The sequence below is a fragment of the Paroedura picta genome, chromosome 3, assembly GCF_049243985.1.
Source record: "Paroedura picta isolate Pp20150507F chromosome 3, Ppicta_v3.0, whole genome shotgun sequence".
NCBI lineage: Eukaryota > Metazoa > Chordata > Lepidosauria > Squamata > Gekkonidae > Paroedura > Paroedura picta.
The window spans coordinates 156954557-156969307 of record NC_135371.1 but is presented as its reverse complement, the minus strand read 5'-3'; the positions used below and the strand labels follow the sequence as shown (position 1 = coordinate 156969307).

Genomic DNA, 14751 nt, shown 5'->3' with positions numbered 1-14751 from the left:
AGCCAGATGGGTGACCTTGGGTCAACTGGCTCCAATGTTAGGGGAAGAGGGGACTGCCCTTCATGCCAACCACCCACTTGGACTTTTCCTAGTTCATTTAATATTCAGTTGCCATCTCTGGGTTGGGAAATACCTGGAGATTTGGGGAGGGGGGGTGGAGCCTGAGAGGAGTGGGGTTAATGTGGGGGATAATGCCACAGAGGGCCACGTCCAGGTTAATCAGATGTCTGTCACATTAAGATGTTGTAATCCCGGTTCTCTAGCCACCACCTGGAAGTTGGCATCTTTATGGCCAATCTACCTCTGGTCTATAAAAAAAACACCCCTTCTCTTCCTCAGCCATTGTCTTCTTCTCTCTGTCCTCGAATCGCCTTCCTTTTCTTTTCCAAACATTTTAGTCCTTCAGTTAAAAAAACAAACACCTTTTCCTGCCAAATATACAGGGTGACATATTTGAGTGAATGTTAATATTAACTCTGATTTCAACCCAGAGGAAATCAAATAAGAGCTGGAGTACAGCAAGTAGGATTGGGGAAATCCAGACACAAATTCCCCTTTAGCCAGGAAACTTCCTAGATGCCCTTGGCCTAGCAATAGATGCTTCTCATCAAGATGGCATTCGGTTAGTTTGATTTTGTCCCCATCTGGATTTGATTCATGGCTTTTTATGTGCCTTATATATTTTTATATTTTGTGTTCTGCTTGTATTGAAAACTGCCTTGAGTTCTAGAAGATAGAAAGGCAGGTGATGTGTGTGTGAAATGCCATTGTGGCTTCTGACTTATCGCGACCCTATGAAATAATGACCTCCCATCATCAACAGCCTTGCTCAGGTCCTGCAAACTAAGGGTTGTAGCTTCCTTGTTGAAGTTAATCCATCTCATGCAGGGTCTTGCTCTTCTCCTGTTGCTCTCAATGTTTCCTAGTGTTACTGTTTTTTTTTTTTTTTTGGTGACTCTGGTCTTCTTCTCATAATGTGACCAAAGGACGCTAGCCTCAGTCTGGTAATTTTACATTCGCTGGCAGGGGCTCATGGGAATTGTAGTCCATGGACATCTGGAGGACCACAGGTTGACTACCCCTGGTCTTGACAGTCCATGGTATCTGTCAAGCTATCCTTGAACACTACATTTCAAATGAATCAAATTTCTACCTGTCAGTTTTCTTCATTGTCCAACTTTCATGTCTAAATAGTAATGGGGAAACCTGTGCCATGAATTATTTAGATCTTGGTTCTACAGCGACACATCCTAAAATGTCTTTTCTAGCTCCTTCATGGCTACCCTTCCCAGTCTCGGTTTCCTTCTGATCTCTTGACTGCAAGAGATATAAAAGGCGGCTAATAAATGTTTTAAATGAGATGAGCTCTACAGTTTGGGCTGAGTTTGGGGGAGAAGACCGGACTTAGTTCACTGGTGAGTAGAAAAAAGGATGAGGGGAGAATGCCATGTGCTTCCCCTGGGTCTTTAGTTGAAGGACAGAATGAAAGACATGGGTCACCTGAAGAAAGAGTGACAGGGCAGCTTTGCTTCATCAAGTGTCTGCCAAATCAACCTAGTTCTTACCCATTGACAGGCAGGTGGGCAATCCCGGCTTAATAAAGACGTTGACACTCTCAGTTTTTCATTTTGGCATAGCCTTGCCACAGCTTTTATTCATAACCTAGGAGTGTTGCTCTGGCATAGACCAACCACATCACCCCCTTTTAATGATCCTGGCAGCCCCATAGGAATCCATTCTCATCTCCCAGCCGGGAGCCCAAGTTCCTTTTCTGTCAGGATCCTTACCCCAGGGAAGTGTCCAACTCAAGGTACCTTTGTGGGCACACATCACTATTGGTCCACCTTGAGCCACCCGGCTGTGTGAGCTCCATGCCCTCCCCTGGGCAGGCCAACTCACACCCAGCCACCTCTTAGGAGGCCCCTAAGGCATGGCTTCTCCCACTGAGTGGTGGAGAGAAGAGGAGGTGGCTGTGGGAGGGATCATCAACTGGGACATTAGGCAGGAAGCCAGTCAGCAACTTGAACGGCGCTGTCCAAAGTGCTCCCTGCCTTGCTTACCGGAAAGGGTAGGAAGCCCACCACCCCCTCGATTGCCCTGGAGTAGTAACCCCTCCCCACACAGTGAGCAGCTCTATTAGCCACTGTTGCTCAACACTGACCATTGACTGTATCTGGTGCAATGCTCCCTATGAGACGGCCGATTCAGATATATGCCATTATTGAATGCTGCAGTCAGCAGATAACCCAGTTAGGTACGGACCAGACTTGAAAATGCAAAATATGACACCTGCCACAGTGCTAACATTTAATTATTCCTCTGTTGCACAGTTACAGCCCGCTGAGTGACATCCTGTCCTATAGGCAGTGAAATGTCTGGAGGCTGGTATTACTAAGGCTGCCCATTTGTTACTTCTGTTTTATTCTGTCTTAATTTTAATATTGATACACTGTGGGTTTTTTTTTTTAATCCACTGTTAATTTTAACCCATGTTGTATATTGCCCAGACCCATATTGGGAGGGTGGTGTACAAATTTAATTACTTAATTGTTGACTTACTTAATTAAAATAATAATAATAATAATCTGACTCCAGGCTTTGCTCAGCTACGTTTATTGAAAACCGATATTCAGAAGAGCGATATTTTTTAACAACCCAAAAGCTACCAACCAGAGGGTAAAAGAATGAAATGCACAAGGTTGAAATAGCTCCTACTTTCTTACATCCAAATTGTTGCTAAGAGTCAGGCAATGCTAAATCTCATTCATTTGAATGTAACTCGGCAGGTGCATAAGCTGAAAAACAGCCTGACTTCCCTTCCCCATTCACCAAGGAACGGTCTAGTCCAGGGGTAGTCAACCTGTGGTCCTCCAGATGTCCATGGACTACAATTCCCATGAGCCCCTGCCAGCAAACGCAGACCAACACTCCTAGATTACCAATAACACTCATGGGAATTGTAGTCCATGAACATGGGGGCCAGAACACAGGCCATGATGCCAGCACAGGCCCAGGCACTGCCCTCCAGGCCGGAGGAGGCCAGGACCCTCCTAGGAGAAGAGAGGGGGAGGGGGTGGACTCTGTGTGCATGTTTTTGTGTGTGTATGTCTGGAGGAGGAAGGGACCAGGGAGTAGGTCGGGAAGGAAGAGGGAAGGAGAGAGAGGGGGATGGGAAGTGGGGAGGGAAGAGGTTTTTGTGTGTGTATGTGTTTGTATGTGAGTGTGAGAGAGACAGAGGGGAGAGGGGGATGGATTAAAGAGCTCCAAAGTGGGTATGTGTCCCACATAACTGCAAGAGCCTGGGTATCACTCATTTTTTAACAATTGAGAAAGCCCTGAAACATTCTTTAGACTTCAAGAACCCACAGAAGTAGCACAATTGTACAGAATATGGTTGAGAAGCAAAGCTGTGTAGATACTCACCCAGCACCCTACCCCTTCCCATCCCCTCTAGGGCTATCATTGATCATTTGGGGAGGTCATATCACCCATTAAATATTTAACAAATTTGATATATAAACATGAACTCCCACCCATTCAGGAAGCCCTTCCAGGGCTATCAAGAAACCCCAGGATTTCACAAAACCCTGGTTGAGAAAGCCTGCATCAATCAGCCCTACTGTTGTGTTTGGGTCCACCATGAGGACTTTATATAAGATGTGTGTTTCAAGTTCATCACTGGGGAAACCAGTTTCCAGACAGGAGTTGGAGAGTGGCTTTAAATCTCCCTCTCAATGCCATTTCCCCTACCTGGAACAGCCCCACCTTAGACCCACTGCTTACCCATTGGAAGGCACCACATGTAGAAGAAGAAGAAGAGTTGGTTCTTATATGCCGCTTTTCCCTACCCAAAGGAGGCTCAAAGTGGCTTACAGTCGCCTTCCCATTCCTCTCCCCATAACAGACACCCTGTGAGGTGGGTGAGGCTGAGAGAGCCCTGATATCACTGCCCGGTCAGAACAGTTTTATCAGTGCCGTGGCGAGCCCAAGGTCACCCAGCTGATTGCATGTGGGGGAGCGCAGAATCAAACCTGGCATGCCAGATTAGAAGTCCGCACTCCTAACCATTACACCAAACTGGTGTATGTACTGATAGTGTTCATGCAGATTTCCCAAGTGGAGCAAAAAGCAACACCCTGTGGCCATTTCAGGTCATGACAGGGGACAAGATGACTGAAACACCTCTTTACATGTCATAGTTGCAGCCCAAGTAGTGCCCCCCTCCACCTGCTAGAAAGTTAGGATTGTTATATGGCTGCTGGGAGCAAAGTTTCTCCTATCCCCAGTGAGCCTTGCCTGCAAGCACTCCAGAGACTGGTGAGAGAAATAAATAACCCCAGCAAGGATGTGACATCACTTTCAGTAAAAACCTCACCCGGAAGTCCTTAGTTTTCTCACTAAATTCGATATCATTATGTTGCAGGAGACTTGGCTTTTGCTACCACCATATCTGTCTGGCAGTAAAAACCTGGAAATGATTTCACATCTCTCCAGGAATTGCTGGAAAATTCCTAGAGAATTCCACATCAGTGGTAAATCCATAGAGTGTTTGTGGATTCCTAGAGAGACATGATGTCACTTCTCTGTTTTTCCAGAAGTGATAGCCTGAGGCTGTTGTTGGTGCCCCCCCCATGTTCCCCCTGATTTCCTGCTTATATTTATGGCAGACCCAGATACAAGGTAAGGTTTATGTAATTTAAACTCCCAGAGTACTCATAGATAAGAGACTTCCTGCACAAAGGCAAGCAGTGATTTTTATTATCATTTTCATCATCAATTGGACACATTATTTGCAAATTAGGGCTTTCCAGCCATTCTAGGGGTTTGAACTTGTTGCTGGTACCAGTTCCCCTGAAATGACATCTTCTTATGAGCTGCGACTTGCATTCTTAATCGAGAGGTCTAATTAGAGTTGGGCTGCCCCCCCCCCACGAAAAAAAAGAAAGCACTGGACAATTGTTTGAGAGTTTTTGTTTTGGCCTCACTTCAGTTTTTTGAAACTGAAATAATAATGCAGTCAACATTTTAGATATGTAAAATATTCAGAATATACCAAGCAGATTGTGAACGGCAAATGACCCAAGATTGGGAAGCAAGAATATATGTTGCTGGAACTTCCCAGAGATTCCCCTGGATGGTCAAGAACTGCTGAGTCACGATAAGCATGCTGAGTCAACAATATCTGATACGACTTCAGGTATCTCGGACAGTAGGCAGAAGGCTAGACTTTAGCCTCTGGATCCACAGGGAATGGCTGCAGGTAACAACCTAACATTGCCACCCTTCACATTTCTGATGTTGTATCCAGGAGGGGCGCACATGGGACCCAGCTCAACACAAGGGGCGTAGCCTGCTGGAATGCCTATTCTGAAACTTCCGGCATGGCCGACGTCATTCCCATTGGCCAGAATGCCGCCTCCTCTTCCTGGCCCGCAAACGGGGTCCTTGTTGCACACGACAGCGCCCTGACTCCTTTGCACAGCTGTGTACAGATGCATAAAAGACCGTGTGATGAAAAGATTCCGTAAAACCAATTGAAATTAGCAACAATGTATCTTATATAGTTCTCGGAGATACTTACAAATATTCACGGCACATTCTCCTTCACCCATCCTGGATGGAATTAAATAGAAAAGAAAAGGAATTATCATCTGTATACTGGGACCCAGTTGACACAGTGTTGAGGATATATGTACCTTTATATAGATGTGGAAGTTCACTCCCCTTAGGTGGAAAAGGTACAATGAGCTTACAAGCATGAAACATAAGCTGGTATACCTTACCACTATGAGAATATAGCCCTTTACCACAATTCACAACTCCATCACCCACCTCTTATTCTTTCACTGAACCCTATCCAGTCCCATAGGGTTACAGTTTGTGAAGAATGGGTCTATCAAGAGTTATTAGCCCCAATAATGTGTTGGAACCTCCATGTTCAGAGATAGTATACCTCTGAGTACCCATTGATGAGGCTCAAATGATGTAGCAGATCCTATCCATATCCTACCACTCCACAGAGCAAACTTTTGGTTGTTGTTGTTGATTACAGTATTTAAACCTTTCGCTCAAATCTGAAGCCAGTTTGGTGTAGTGGTTAGGAGTGCGGACTTCTAATCTTGAGAGCCGGGTTTTATTCTGCGCTCCCCCACATGCAGCCAGCTGGGTGACCTTGGGCTCGCCACGGCACTGATAAAACTGTTCTGACTGAGCAGTGATATCAGGGCTCTCTCAGCCTCACCCACCCCACAGGGTGTTGGTTGTGGCATGGCATGGGGTGGGGTTGGGTGGGGTTGGGGCTGTCTTCTCAGCTCCTGTCCTTCTTTCAGGCCTGCATGAGGCAGAGCCACCATGGTAGTAGGAAAGGTGGGGGGAAGGGAGTGAAAGAAGGGCAATCCCAGGAGATCTCCAGCCATCACCTGGTGGTTGGAAACCCTATTCACCAAATAGTTTATTTTGCACTTCTGGGTACATTCTAATAGCCCTTTTGTTGCATCCAACAAGGCCTCATGTTTTTACCTGCATTCCTCTCCTTCCAGCAGCTTCCTGTAGGTGGCGATCTCGATGTCCAGGGCCAACTTGAGGCTCATCAGCTCCTGGTATTCCCGCAGTTGGCAGGCCATGTCCTGCTTGGCCTTGTGCAGGGCTTCCTCCAGCTCGGACAGCTTGCCTTTGGCATCTTTCACAGCCATCTCCCCTCGCTCCTCCGCGGCGGCCACCTCCTCTTCCAGTTTGCAACGCTGTCAAAGCAGAGGGAAGGCACGAGGAGATGGAGCAAACATTTGGCAGCAAGGTGCCGAACACAACCTGGGTAGAATAATCTTCTGCTCTCCCTTTATATTCCTATCCACCTGACTAGCCATAGTGAAAGTTTTGGAGAACTCGGTACTTGGTGGACCTACAAGCCTGTGGCAAGTCCATAATGCTTCAGCTTTCTGCTTGCATTAGGAAGCATAAGGACAAAAGAGCCCTGCTGGTGGTGAAAATGCGCATGCGCGGCAGCTCTGCGCATGCACATTTTCAGCACCAGGGAGCACTAACGCGCATGCGTGGCGCCCGGGCCGCCAGCTCTTCGCCACCCCCGGAGGCGGTCCTCAACCTTAAAAAGGTTGGGGACCGCTACTCCTGTGCATAATGGTTAGTTCAGTTTGGAAAAAGGATAGCTCACTCTATTACAATGGACCAGTGGGCAGGGACCAATCTACCCATACTTGGGACAACACATGTGGTCATATGCCACTTTATTTACAAAAGTAGGGGCAAGGTAGCAACTTGATGTTCTGAGCCACAATTGTTTGCACATGTTGAACTCATTATGTTCTGTAGACAAACACATCAATCATGCATTCAAGTTCAGGGCTCACCTGGGCTTTGACATTTGCAATCTCTGTTTCCATTCTGTGAACAATACGTGTCAATTCACTCAGTTCATCCTTGACATTGCGTAGGCTGTCACAATGTTTGGCTGCAGTTGTCTTCAGCTCTTGATACTACGATGAAGGATGGAAATGACATAACAGGTGGTGGTTCTCCATCAGTCACGGTGTTCTTTCTCAGATATACTGCCTGATATGTCCATTTCAGATGCGAAGGACTTAGGGTAGGACCCCATATATGCAAAGCTCATGCTGCATCACTTAGCCCTGGGAAGATGGGTCAAGGGCTGGAGAAGGTCATCTTCTGGCCCAGACAGAGATTAAGGCTTGGATTTTAAATTCTCCTTGTGGTCTCAGTAAGAATTTGTACATGAGGAAGATGGGGAGAGAAATTACAGAGCTCACCACCTCCTTAGGCAGCCAATTCCACTGCTGAACTACTCTGACTGTGAAATTTTTTTCCTGATATCTAGCCTATATTGTTGTACTTGTAGTTTAAACCCATTACTGCGTGTCCTCTCCTCTGCAGCCAACGGAAACAGCATCCTGCCCTCCTCCAAGTGACAACCTTTCAAATACTTAAAGAGGGCTATCATGTCCCCTCTCAACCTCCTTTTCTCCAGGCTGAACATTCCCAAGTCCCTCAACCTATCTTCATAGGGCTTGGTCCCTCTCATTGCAGCCCCCACTTTGACCCTCATGATATCCTTCAGGGCATAAACTTCTGCTTTTGGAGTTTACCACGCCTGCTTGATAGAATTTCCTAAACTCTCATTATATAAAACAGAGAGAAGGGGATAATTCGAAATGAGAAGACCATTTTAAGTGACCGTGCCTTGGAAGTATAACAAGTTCTGGCCATATAGGCACTCAGGATTTTCAGTGCAATGATATTGGGTTGGTTTCTTCAGACCAGAGAAAAATATAGCATGTGGATAAAGTGTCCTGGCTTTAATATACCATATTCTGGGCCAAAGCTCACAGATCAGTGAGATAAAACCCATACTGTGCATTTTAAGACATCTATAGAAACACTCTAGGAGAACATGAAAACAATCTAGCAAAGCAAAAGAAACAACCAATTGTGTGGCCAAGATGTGAATCCATATCTTTAGGAGCACGATGAAGAATGATTGAGAGGACAGGTGCACTAACGGGCAGCAGTATCTCAAACTGACCACTCAAGCAGGAAAAGTTAAACCAGCTTGGCTCCTTCCTAGAGCTGTTTTCTAAACCTTATAGACTTTGCTGCTGAGGAAGTCTTTTTGAAACAGGGATTTACCGGAACCTCATCCAGCTTTTAGCATCAGCTTTCATCATTGCTTAAAGGAGACATACTCATCCATGCATTATATCCTCTGGAGTAATTTTGTTTAGGATGAAGATTTGTTAATGTAATGACTTATCCTCTCTTCGTTGTACTCCTAAAGACATACATTCATGCCTTGGCTACACGATTCGTCGTTTCTTTTGCTTGGCTCAAAAAATTCTAGACAGGGGACACCAAATTAAAGAGATAGCAATTATACCTGGCACTGACACCAGTTCTCAGCCTCAGCCCGGCTCCGGGAGGCAATGTTCTCATACCGAGCCCGGAATTCTTCGACGATGCAGGCCACATCTAAGGCCCGGCTGTTATCCATTTTCACCGTAACACACGTGTCTGAGATGCGAGACTGCAACTCGCCAATTTCCTACAAAAATGAACATGGAATGTATTTAGTCCAACATGGATGGATGGATGGATGGATGGATGGATTCATTCATTCATTCATTCATTCATTCATTCATTCATTCATAGATCACCACTGTAAGCCCAGCCGGCTTGTGGCGGTTTATATAAAACATAAATACATATAAAAACTTCCAAATACAGTCGATAGCGGCCCAATCAAAAGCCTAACTCCCCTGTGGACTATGGGCTTTTCTGCTCTCAGTCATAGTTACTCCAGTCGATAACCCCAGGCGATGTTAACCTGGGTGGGGCAATTTTAGAATGGAGGGAGGGACTCAGCATCTTTAATCCTTCACCTACTTTTAATTATCCACCTCCATGGAGGCAAGTCAAATGTTCTAATTTTTATGAAATAGTACCTGACCCAGAGTGATTGGGAAAAATATAAATATAAATAAATAAATAAATAAGATTCTTATCAGAGTCTGTACAGGAGTGGGCAAAAGGAAATATGACAATTTTGGGTGTGACTTTCCACCTGTATAAAACCCTATGCCATAGAGCTGTTAGATGCATTGAATTTGGGAGAAAACTCTGATGCCGTTTTCTGTTAATTGGGTAAGCTGCCATTAATAATAAAATTCTCATTAATGGATTCTCTGCTTGCTGTAGGAATTCTTGCCCTCTACAATGGGTGAAAATGAACTAATCCCCGGGGAAAGGGATAGCAATGTCCTGTTCCTTCCCAAACCCCTCCCTCACCAGGCTCCACCCCCAAAGTTCCCAGGTATTTCAAACTGCTCAACCATGATGGGCAAATTGCATTGCTGACCAGACCAAATGTTACCTCCTCAAAAGTAGTTCTATAAAAGCAGATGTCTCGTATCAGTCTCTCCACCTTGGATTCTTTATCTGACTTGTCCATAAAAACACAATCCACTTTCTAGGGACAATAAAAAAATGTAGGGTTTTAAAAGAAATTTTCACCAAAGGACAACATGCAATTAATCCTTCATGGGACAAATTGCTATTATGATCAAATCTAAATTTGAAAATGTCAATAATAATAATAATAATAATAATAATCCAAGGAGGAAAGTATACTAGAATAATAATAATAATAATAATAATAATTATTATTATTATTATTATTCTAGTATACTTTCCTCCTTGGACTCAAGGCGTATTACATTGAAGTTCCCCATAAAACCCCATAAACCTCCAATATTAAAACCAAGAACCTCAAGAGTGCAGCCCAGTGATCTTAAAGCAGCGGTCCCCAACCTTTTTGCAGTTGAGGACCGCCTCCAGGGGTGGGGGAGAGCAGGTGGCCCGGGCGCCATGCACGCGTGGCAGCTCCGCGCAGCTCTGTGCATGCGCGTTTGCGTCCACCGGCGTGCCGGTGGCCACACCTGCCTCTTCCCACCCCTTCACAGCGAGAAGCTAGCTGGGCCACGAATGAAGCGGCCGCTGGGGTTACACAAGTAACTTGGATTACTATGTCACTTTTGACCTTTGGCCAAGATTCTGAATAGTTTGTCACTTGCCTTCTTAAGTGCCACATATTCATTTTCAGCACAGGATCTTCTGTTGCATTCCTCTTCAAACCTGGAGAGGTTAGGAGACAGAGAAGTAATAGTAAGCATTTTATTGCCTTAGTCATGGGCCTGGTTTTCTCAACTACAGTTTCATGAAACCCTGGGGTTTCTTGATGACCCTAGAAGGGTTTCCCAAATGGGTGGGAGTTAATTCATTTTTAATATATTTTTTAAATGTGTTAAACATTTATCAAGTGATCTAACCATATGTGGTCATGTGGACCTGCCCCCCCCTCAAATAGCCAATGATGGGCCTGGAGGTGGTGGGAAGGGGAGGGGCATGTACACAGTTATGTCTCCCAACCATATTCTGCATGATCACACCAAATCTGGGGTTTCCTGAAACTTGAAGAATGTTTCAGAGGTTTCTCAATTTTAAAAATGTTGAGAAAGGCTGTCATTGGGGCATCGCAATCAACATACTGAGTACATAATCCACACATATAATTAAATATAAAATGTATAAGATAGTGAGATAGAGAAAGACAAATTGGCTACGGATTACAAAATTACAATAAGAAGAGAAAGAAAAATGGAGAGAGAGGTTTTATATGTTGACTAGGGACAAAACCCGTTGCATTCAAGAATCCAATGGGCTCTAGATTGGGGTGGGTGGGGTGGGAAAACTCTGCAGATGGCCTCTTCCTCCCCCCCAGGACCTGAAAAGGCTGGAGGCCCCAAGGCAGGGAACTCGCCAGCAGGGGCAGATCTACTGCAGCAGGGATCTGCAGCCTCTGAGGAGGGGGGGGGCAGGGGTGGGGGACGGAAAGCAATTGGCTGACCGCTGGACAGACAGGCAAGCCGGTTGGAGAAGGAGGAACTCAGAAGCGGGACAGCCGCCCTGAGTAGGTGTTAAGCACTGAGTGGCACTTAAGCCATGAGACCAGCTCCTCCTGCTAGGACTTACAAGAAATATTAAGTGGAACAGATAACTAGCATTGACTAGTGTGTCACCTTGTTAGGCAGTGATAAGAGAAGGGCTTTCTAATCTCCCTTTAACTGAATATCCAGCCCTACACACCACAGCCACATTCTCCAACTTCCTTCCTTACTATCCTCCATTTTCTTCTGCAGGCCTCCTGCAAGGTCCGAGATGCTCCCCCGATAGTACCCAAGACCCAAGGGTCTGCCCGGCCCTTCTGTGCTATATGGCCACATCAGGTTTTATGCTACGTAGTAACCCTCCTCTTTGAGGTGCTCAGCCTATTGCTTAATCTGGCCCTGCGGTTCACCTTTTCTTGTTCCCTTCCATGGTTTCCCGCCAGTTGTTCATTTCCACCTGCAGCTGGGACCGTTCCCATTCCAGGCATTCCAGTTCCTTCTTCAGCGTACTGAGGTGGTCGTTAAAGAGCGGCTCCATGTTGCTTTTTTGCCGTTTCTTTTCTTTCAAGAAGTCCCACTTGGTCTTCAGCATCAGGTTGTGCTGCTCAAGGTGTCGGACCTAAATGAATAGGAACAGGGACTGTCCGGACGCGTTTTTAAAAAGTTGCGCATTACTTTCCATGTATTGGCTAAGAAAAGCTGAAGAGAAGGGTTCCCCCCCCCGTACCCTGCTTTTTTCTACCTCTTAGCAGCTTACAATCGCCTCCCCTTCCTCTCCCTACAACAGACAACCGCTGAGGTAGGTGAGGCCGAGAGAGCTCAGAGAGATCTGTGATTGGCCCAAGGTCACCCAGCTGGTTGCAGGCAGAGGAGTGGGAAAGCATACCCAGTTCTCCAGATTAGAGACAGCAGAGTAAGCTGGCTGTCTTAAGTTGAATCCTGATAAGAACATAGTGATAAAATGGTCAATAACCCAAAACTGACACACCGTGAGCTGGTATCCAGTGTGTGCTTTGATTAGGATTGCCAGCTTCCGGCTGGCAGCCCTAACAATGAAGCAAGCCCAGAGGACCATCTTTTTAAAATAAAACCCTTCAGCCAGCTTCAGTGTCTAAAGAGGCAGGTGATCCTGAACACCTTTGGTAAGGCTGCCCCCCCCCCCCCGTTCCCTCATCCCTCCCATCCCAGCCTGGTGCATTTATTCCCAATTCAGAGGTTTGATTTCAGTTGTAGATGGTGACCTTCTTCCAACAATAACCTTGTAAAGTGGGTTAGGCAGAGAGAGAGAGAGAGAAAGAGAGAGAGAGAGAGAGAGAAGTTTATTTTTTATACCTTGCTTTTCATTACCCAAAGGAGTCTCAAAGCAGCTTACAATCGCCTTCCCTTCCTCTCCCCACAATAGGCACCTTGTGCGGTAGGTGTGGCTGACAGAGTTCTGACAGAACTTTTCTGTGAGAACAGCTCTAACAGAACTGTGACTAGCCCAAGGTCACCCATGTGGCTAAGTGAATCAAACCTGGCTCTCCAGGTTAGAGGCTGCCGCTCTTAACCACTACACCACATTGGCTCTTGGTGTGTGTGTGTGTGAGTGAGTGAGAGAGAGAGAAAGAGGGAGAGGGAGAGAGGAAGGGAGGAAGGGAGGGAGAGAGAGAGAGGGAGGGAGAGAGAGAATTGCTGGGCCAAGGTCGGCCACAAGCTTCCATGGCAGAATGAGAATCTGAATTCAGTCCTCTGACGTTCTGACTCTTACACCACCCTGGCTCTTCCATCTTTAGCCGGATATCGCTCTTCATTGTGCACCACGCCTTCCCTAACAGCCGTCTGCAGGGGATCAAGTAGGTTTGGCCGCTTGGGGGCAGCCTGCCACCCACTCACCTTGTCGATGAAACAAGCAAACTTGCTGTTCAGGCACTGGAGTTCGTTCTTCTCCTGGCATTTCACCGCCTGGGCGGAAGAGTTGAGCTCCAGGTTGAGGGGCTGCAGCAGAGTCTCGTTCCAAGTGACAGGCGTGATGAAGGGGGTGCCGGGGACGCTGGCCCCACTGCGTCGAAACCCATATGAACCATAACTGGATCCGGGGCCCCTCGAGTAGCCAAATCCAGGACCGACCCCCTGGGAGCCGTATCTAGCGGCACGGCTGCTACCGAGTGTGGCCTTAGAGCCTTTGGAGTTGTAGCAGGACAGGCTGCGGCTGCTAAAATAACCGGTGCCCTTAAACCCAGGGCTGCCTGCTTTACTAGAGCAAGGAGAACCGAGAGGGCAAGGGGAGCTGGCCCGGTCCTTGCTTCCCGTCGACGGCAGGACGGCTGAGCAAGAAGTAAAATTAGTGGTTCCGCTCCCAGGGCTCGGTGGACAAGACATGACTTCTTAGAAACGGGTGGCTGAAAATGAAGAGACGGAAACTGCGGGAAGGGCCAGTGCAAACCGATTCTCTCCAGAATGAGCCTGGCCTTTATATCGCTTTGGGAAGCTTGGCTTGGCAGCCTCGTAATGGGGGAGATCAGAACAAATCCTAGCATTTATGAGCGTGGAGTTAATAAAAAAGGGAACGTGCGGCTCATTGCATCTATAAAAGACACCCAGGCTGTTACCCATCATTGTTCAGAAGGCCCAGCCTATGAAACTGTGTTGCAGTCTCCCATGGAGAACTGCCCCCAGGGTTAAATGGCAAAGGTCGGGGGGATTCTATACAAGGATGAATCCTTGGGGAAAGACCTCTGTGGGATCATCACTGCACTGCAATAGAGATGAGCAAATATCCTGCGCAGAGCAGGGGGTTGGACTAGATGGCCTGTATGGCCCCTTCCAACTCTATGATTCTATGATTCTATGATTCTATATCCCTTACATGTCTACGATTTTGGTTCACTGCTTTTCCTGTTTATTTTGTAGGTTTGTTTGCATCATGGTCACCAGTTATTTGGCTTTTAAATGAACATTGACATGGTGTTCGAATGCCCAGTGTCCGGTTCTGATGCAGAGCTAATGCTGGAAAAACACATACAGTTGGTGGAAGCGGAAAAGGGCGGAAAAATAACAGGGGCTTGATTTGTGCAAGGGGGAATCTGAAATCGAAAAGGGGGCTGGAAGGTCCGAAGACCAGGAATGTTACCGATTCAAAATCTTCTCTCTGCTACCTGAGGTTCCCCTGTTTCATAGAAGGTGGCTCCTACAGTGAACTTATTTATTATTTAAACATATACCGCTGTTCACCAGGAGGTCTCACCGTGGTTTACAATAAAACATTAAAATCACAATAAAACTCCATAAGTTCCCATTA

The 14751-nt window shown here is 46.4% G+C and overlaps 1 protein-coding gene across 1 annotated transcript; it reads right to left on the bottom strand.

Moving 5' to 3' along the window:
• Nucleotides 1–2621: 2621 nt before the first annotated feature.
• On the bottom strand, nt 2622–13883 carry LOC143833278 (keratin, type II cuticular Hb5-like). The gene is made up of 9 exons (XM_077328893.1): nt 13347–13883; nt 11882–12090; nt 10599–10659; nt 9899–9994; nt 8906–9070; nt 7365–7490; nt 6520–6740; nt 5582–5613; nt 2622–5482 (listed from the first exon to the last, which is right to left on the bottom strand). The coding sequence occupies exons 1-9, from the start codon at nt 13830–13832 to the stop codon at nt 5229–5231; spliced, it is 1650 nt and encodes a 549-aa protein (XP_077185008.1). The 5' UTR covers nt 13833–13883; the 3' UTR covers nt 2622–5228.
• Between the last annotated feature and the right edge of the window lie 868 nt (nt 13884–14751).

What these genes read in the sequence shown, in the direction of transcription:
- LOC143833278 (XM_077328893.1), bottom strand. Translation starts at nt 13,832, where the DNA reads ATGTCTTGTCCACCGAGCCCTGGGAGCGGAACCACTAATTTTACTTCT. An exon ending in AGAACTGGTGTCAGTGCCAG is followed by an intron (nt 7,491 to 8,905) that starts GTATAATTGCTA and finishes CCTTCATCGTAG; the next exon opens with TATCAAGAGCTGAAGACAAC. An exon ending in CTGGAAGGAGAGGAATGCAG is followed by an intron (nt 5,614 to 6,519) that starts GTAAAAACATGA and finishes AATTCCATCCAG; the next exon opens with GATGGGTGAAGGAGAATGTG.